The following is a 7,299-nucleotide window of genomic DNA, read 5'->3' as shown; positions in this document are numbered from 1 at the left end:
GGAGGGGAAGGACAGGGCTTAGCTTTGGACATTTAGCCGTCGTGCGTAAAACGAGAAATTGTCCTTCTGAAAGGTAGAGACCAATCCAAAATGCCCGCAATTCCGAGTTCTAGGTCCAGGACGCGGGATCGGAACAACGTCCTGAGCAGACCCGAGTTCATGTCCCTGAATCAGCCTCTACGGTGCGTTAACTCTGAGACCCGGGGCACCGCAAGGCGACCGGCCCAACCCAAACACCAAGCAAGCCAACCGTGCGACCCGCAGGAACCTACCGACAGTGCCAACAAGGAACGGAAAGAGCCCGCGAAACTGCCGGATGAGGACTGTATCCAGCTGAACCCTTCCTTCAAAGGGATAGCGATGAGCTCCCTCCTCGCCATTGACATTTGTCTGTCCAAGCGCCTGGGGGTCTGCGCCTACACGTCGTCGTCTTGGGGCAGCGTTCGTTCCATGATCACCCTGCTCGAACTTACAGGGCACGGCATCACGTGGATCTTTGGCACTATCATATGTCTGACAAGAAGTAATACGCTGGCGGGACAAGAGGTCTTGGTCAATCTATTACTTGGTAAATGCACTCCTCACTCTGTACCCAAAACACATTGTGTAATAATTATGTTATTGAATTGTAAGCTACATGTGTGACAGCTCTTCTTTAATGGCTTGGATATCATAGTGTGTCTGTCAGTGCATTTTTAATAGGTGTAGCCCAGGGGTCCCCAACCCCTGGTGAAGCCTACTGATATGATCACATCTCCCTCTACTTCCTTATCCCTGGGCCCAGGCCCTGTGTTAGGCCTATATAACCCATGTCAATATAGGATATATTTATAGCATGATTGTTAACAACATCTCACCAAAGGATGTCATTGTCCACCAGAATGTGATTTTAAAGCATTCCATGGTAGAGTATCAGAAGCAGGTCATTATGAAATCCTAACCCTCCATGGTCTCTTCTCTCTCCATCACCCAGTGTAGAACCAGGCCTGGGGAACAGGTGCAAGGCTTAAGGCTCCACACATCACGTTTTGACTTTCGACTGAAGAACTATAAGTAGACATTTTAACAAGCCAGGGGCCTACATCGAAAGACTCAGTGAAGTCAGTATCATTAATGTCAAGCATAGGCCTATATGAAGATACAGGCCTATACACTGCTTTGCACTTCTTATTATCCCCACTATGGCAGCTGCTACAGAAGCTACAGTGGAATAATTTTCCAAAGTACCTTATGAAAGTAATACATACTTTATGATACGTACTTCCTTGATATAAGATCAATAGGTTATTTCCCTACATTTGCTTTAGTCACACGAATGTAACATAGCCTACCTAAAGTGCGACCCTGATTTCTCTAACTAGTGGTAATGGAATCCTCCTAGATGGTGAACTCATTTTAGGTGGTTATTTTTACACACTTCTGCGAAGGAGAGCAGCTGACTATCCCCCAGATTGATTTGAGTGAATTATGTATTTCTCAGAACAAATTGGGGCCACTGTGACAAATTGTGATTCTGTGTGTGTGTGTGTGTGTGTGTGCGTGCGTGCGTGCGTGTGTGTGTGTGTGCATGTGATACTTCAAAAGTACTGTAGGCCCACACACATCCAACAGATTGCCACAGGTGTGTGTATTATTCTAATTTAGCTATGTGTACTCCTACACACCCCTTTGCTATCGTAGGCCCACCATGTTGGCTGGTTCATACCTGTGAATTCACCATGTTCCCTTTGACACCTGAAAGCCTCAGGTATTTTATTTTTGCTCCTGTGCCGGATGCCTGGTTGCTTTGGGCTAGTGTGTGTGGAAGGGTTGTGTGTGTGGAGCGATTACTCAGAAAAACACTGCAAATCTGTGGACTGAAGCTGTATTGTGTTCAGTCTATAATCTTTTTAATTTGGGACAGTTTGGGATATTGTGTTTGGGGCATTGTTCAGGTCATTGTTCAGGTCATTAATAGTGATCCAGGATAGGATAGGGAACCACTGTGTTTGAACAAACATCCTGATGAAGGCAAGCTGTGAATGCAGGATAATTCACAATAACACTTCTCTTTGACTTCATTTTGCCAGGAATAGACAGACAGTCAGATAGACAGATACACTATGTGGACACCTGTTTGTTGAACATCTCATTCCAAAATCATGGGTATTAATATGGAGCTGGTCCCCCCTTTGCTGCTATAACAGCCTCCACTCTTCTGGGAAAGCTTTCCACTAGATGTTGAAACATTGCTGCAGGGACTTGCTTCCATTCAGCCACAAGAGCATTAGTGAGGTCGGGAACTGATGTTGGGCAATTAGGCCTGGCTCGCAGTATCCGTTCCAATTAATCCCAAAGGTGTTCGATGGGGTTGAGGTCAGGGCTCTGTGCAGGCCAATCAAGTTCTTCCACACCAATCCCGACAAACGATTTCTGTATGGACTTCACTTTGTGCACGGGGGCATTGTCATGCTGAAACAGGAAAGGGCTTTCCCCAAACTGTTGCCACAAAGTTGGAAGCACAGAAAAATCTAGAATGTTATTGTATGCCGTAGCGTTAATATTTCCCTTCGCTAGAGCTAAGGGACCTAGCCCGAACCATGAAAAACAGCCCCAGACCATTATTCCTCCTCCACCAAACTTTACAGTTGGCACCATGCATTTGGGCAGGTAGCGTTCTCCTGGCATCCGCCAAACCCAGAGTCGTCTGTCGGACTGCCAGATGGTGAAGCATGATTAATCACTCCAGAGAACGCGTTTCCACTGCTCCAGAGTCTAATGGTGGCGAGCTTTACACCATTCCAGCTGACGCTTGGCATTGCACATGGGGATCTTAGGCTTGTATGCGGCTGCTTGGCCATGGAATCCCATTTCATGAAGCTACCGACGAACAGTTATTGTGCTGACATTGCTTCTAGAGGCAGTTTGGAACTCGGTAGTGAGTGTCGCAACCGAGGACAGATGATTTTTACATGCTATGCGCTTCAGCACTCGGCGGTCCTGTTCTGTGAGCTTGTGTGTGTGGCCTACCACTTCACGGCTGAGCCGTTGTTGCTCCTAGACGTTTCCACTTCACAATAACAGCACTTACAGTTGACCGGGGCAGCTCTAGCAGGGCAGAAATTTGACGAACTGAGTAGTTGGAAAGGTGGCATCCTATGACGGTGCCACGTTGAAAGTCACTGAGCTCTTCAGTACGGGCCATTCTACTGCCAATATTTGTCTATGGAGATTGCATGGATATGTGCTCGATTCTAGACACCTGTCAGCAACGGGTGTGGCTGAAATAGCCGAATCCACTAATTTTAATGGGTGTCCACATTTTTGGCCATGTAGTTTATATCGGTAGAAATATACATATTTTTTTGCTTTGAAGGGCATCATACAGTACATAACATTCTAGACTTGTGAAATCCATGGCTTGGTTCTCCTCCTCCCTTACCTTCAGTAGTTTTGAGGTGGGCTGTATCAGGGGGCAGAGCTGTGTCCTGTTGTTGGTACCAGTTGCTTTCCAAGCGGCTCAGCACTGTGTCCCAACTGTCCCAGAATGACCCCAATGTACCACATACTCACTTCCATGCTGTCCATTTTCCTCTCTCTGCCTAATTTCAATTTTCCCCACCTTCCATTTCCTTTTTCATCCTTAACTCAGTTCTTTATTCCCATTCTTCCATTCTTCCTTACTTCCTGCCTTCCTTCATCCCCCCCCATGTTATGTAATGTTAATGGTCGGTGACCACTGTGAATTCTTTAATTGCTAAAAGTTTACTTTACGACAGAACTAGGGGGTTATTTGTGTGTGGGTGTACAGGAAGAAGACAGCGTAATCAATGTTGTAATCCTGAGTCCTGACAGATTCCACAGGGTGGGGTGGTAGCTGGGTGATCAAAAATGAAAGGTGGTGATTGTGGGGATATTTTGGGCTGCACAAAGAGGGTTGGATGCTTTTAAAATGAGGTCTGCAGAAGACATGACTGAAAATATAAACGTTTAGGGCTGGATCAAGTCAATCATATTCAAATAATTAATAAGTATCTATATCACACCCAAGCATAATTAAGTACGTCTATTATACATCTATTACCAGTTTATTACAGTCTTATTACACAGGTTTGAGGAGGAAATCGTTTCTATCTCAGTATTTCACTTGCAAATACTCAAATAACTACACAGACAGCCAAGTGCACATAAATTAAGCCAAAGCTGAACTAACTATAAGCTAAGAGCTCTCCCAGTTCTGTGCTATCTTCCAGACCTATTTAGAGAGTAACTGGGCTGCTAGCCTGATAATGTGGCCCATTGGGATGCTGTAGCATAGAGGCTCAAACATTCTGATCACATACAGGGAAGAGAGGGGGTTGCGGTGATGCACTACTGTTCCACAAACTCTCGTCTCTTCTTTAAATCCACTGCGGCATTTCTGGGGTATCGCCTGGCCTGCCTCATTGCTTAATCACTGATGCTTAGCCCTGTAACAGATATGGAGCAAATTACATAACTGAAAATGTGGCCCATTTGTTTTTGACTACTGATATTGTATGTTGTGGTTTACTGCCCTGTGGTTAATTTATCTAATTGGGCTTTTTCATGCAACATTGTTTAAAAAGAAATCCTCCCTCCTCAGCCCTCTTACTTGACATCATGACCGTGGCCGGTGTCCAGAAGCTGATCAAACGCAAAGGACCCTGGGAGATGACTCCGGGCTTCCTGGACTACTGTGCCATGGACGTGTACTCCTTCCCGGCGGCCCACGCCAGCCGCGCCGCCATGGTGTCCAAGTTCCTGCTTTCCCACCTGGTCCTGGCCGTCCCACTACGCATCCTGCTGGTGCTCTGGGCCTTCCTGGTGGGCATGTCCAGGGTGCTGCTTGGTAAGCACCACCTGACCGACATGGCGTGCGGCTTCGCCCTGGGCCTGCTGCACTTCAGCCTGGTGGAGACGGTGTGGCTGTCGTCCAGCGCCTGTCAGACCCTCATCTCTATAGGGACCCTCAGCTGGAGTCCCTTCTACTGAGGGCTATCTATCAAGGCCCTCAATGCCTGTTTGAAGCTGTAAAGCCTGGCTTTATGAAGCCTTATAAGTAGGGCCAGGAGTTTTTCCTGACAAGAGTTTTCCCTGATCAGGGCCTACTGTCTAAGGCTGCATTAGACGTACATATAAACTTTATCTGTGATGACAAAAACTTCTATACACACAATTAGGCCCTATCTGGTTTAGCTCATTTACAGTATTTGCAGTAAATGTTTTTGAGGGAGGTAAATGTGCTCGTTGGAGTCATTTTGATCATTGATGACTCAAAGAAAGAAAATGTGGTAGTGTTGATATTTATTGATATTTACAAAGACTTCTATAAAATCCCTACCACCTTTTCTCTTCCACTGAACTAATCCTAATGCTTGAGAGCCCTCACTCGCGTATATCTAATTTTATTGGGTCTCACTGCTGTCAAGTTTCTTTCTTTTCTTTCTGCTTATTCCACCACTCCTCACCTTGCTCCACTTCCTCTTTCTCTTCGGCTTCCTTTTCCTCTTCTTCCCTGTTCCTCTTTCCTCCTGTCTGTGAACCTTTAACCCTTTTGTCATTTGAAATGTTTTTACTTGTACTTGATCAAAATATTGCCCAGTACTTTGAAGTGATGAAATTGTTTTCTAAAGGTTTTGAAATGTGTCCACACTTGAATGGTCCATTTGCAGATGAAGAAAGGAGATGTTAGGAAGCTCTTTGATTTCCTTTCAATTATGTTGTTTGTATGTTTCTGCTGGAAACTATCAACTGTTAAAACTACCAATTGTTGAGAAACAGATGGACTGGACTCCAAATGAATATATTTTTGCTGTCATTGAATTGGGCTGTAAATAACATAATTGTTGTCTAGATCAGGGATTTTTCTACTGGGTTAAATATTTATCTTATCCAAATATGTTTAAAAAGTAGGTTTTGATTAGTTTAAGGCTAGCAGTTTCATCATAGATGTGTATGTGTATTCCACATTGTTTGCCTTCCCTGGTGCAATAAGCATTAACCAAACAGATAGACACTGTCTTTTTGGTAATGGTGCTGATTTCATGCCACACTGACTGAACAACATCTGTGAGAATTCATCTCCATCAGGCTTGGGTTTACCATTGACACTGTGTATGTGTGTTTATGGGTGTGTGTGTGGGACGTGGATATGTGCGGGAGATTGTGTGTATGTGTGTGTCTGTGCATGTGTGTATGCATTGCATGCATGCAAGCAAGATCTCTTATGTGTGTGCCTTTATGAGTCAAATGTAATGTATTTTGGAGGGTTAAAGTCACTGAGTAAACCAATGCAGTCTGAGTAAAGTCATGAATGTTCACTGAAGTGTACAAAATATGTATTATACCTGATATCTTTATACCTACTGTATGCCTTCATTCATGTATTTCATTTATTGGTCTTCTGCTGATAATCTCTTTTGGTTGTTTATTTTTGTTGTGATGTTATGGACTTGGGATCCAAACTATTTAAGCCGTAACCTTTTTGCTGCCACAAAAAAACATTATTTCATTGGGTTGGACCTGTATGTATATATACAATATTGCATTTGTGCAAGTCAGCATGTTTTGTTTTGCACAAGGATGACAAAAAAAAGTCATATTTTCATGCAGTGTTTCAATTTATCCAGTCTAATTTACAAAATGAAGAAGATGGATCGATAGCCTTTGTAAGATGTGGACTCTGAAAAAGTGGAATGTCTTGTTCACTATTTCCTAGGTTGTTTATGCATGCCCATAAATACACCATTTGCAATGACTTATTTTTGTGTTGTTTTTCCTGTGTGTGTGTGTATCAAATCAACGTTTATTGGTCGCATACACAGTTTAGCAGCTGTAATAGCGGGTGAAGCGAAATGCTTATGTTATTAGCTCCTAACAATGTAGTAAAATGTCAAACAAGTACACAAATAATCACACAAAAAAACACAATTAATCAAGAAATGTCAGAACGAATCCATTTAACAACCCAAATAGCACTGCAACAGTAATCAAAATGAAATCTAAACATATATACACCGGCTGAATTTACACAACATATACTAAGAATGATATGTACAGCAGTACATATATTAGACTGAGCTATGTCAAGAACCCAGTATATAAATATATATGTATAAACAGTGTAACTAAAATGCAATGTACAGTAGTATAAATATTAGAATGAATACAGTATTTAAATACACAGTACAAAACCCCATGGCAAAATGGATAGAATTGCAGAAAATTAGGTTCCAGACCAGAGTTCGGAATATAAATAAATTATATATGCATGTGAATGATGTGTATGGACAGTATGTG

The 7,299-nt window shown here is 43.2% G+C and overlaps 1 protein-coding gene across 1 annotated transcript; it reads left to right on the top strand.

The window, feature by feature from the left end:
* Positions 1-90: 90 nt before the first annotated feature.
* LOC311128426 (inactive phospholipid phosphatase 7-like) lies at positions 91-6,756 on the top strand (the record flags this gene model as incomplete). Its single annotated transcript, XM_084160561.1, has 2 exons — positions 91-568; positions 4,604-6,756. 2 exons carry the CDS (start codon positions 91-93, stop codon positions 4,990-4,992), a joined length of 867 nt encoding a protein of 288 aa, XP_084016687.1. The 3' UTR covers positions 4,993-6,756.
* Between the last annotated feature and the right edge of the window lie 543 nt (positions 6,757-7,299).

This window comes from Coregonus lavaretus (assembly GCF_964263955.1).
Source record: "Coregonus lavaretus genome assembly, chromosome: 4".
NCBI classification, from domain to species: domain Eukaryota; kingdom Metazoa; phylum Chordata; class Actinopteri; order Salmoniformes; family Salmonidae; genus Coregonus; species Coregonus lavaretus.
Note: the sequence above shows the minus strand (reverse complement) of the source record. Positions and strands in the feature narration are given on the sequence as shown.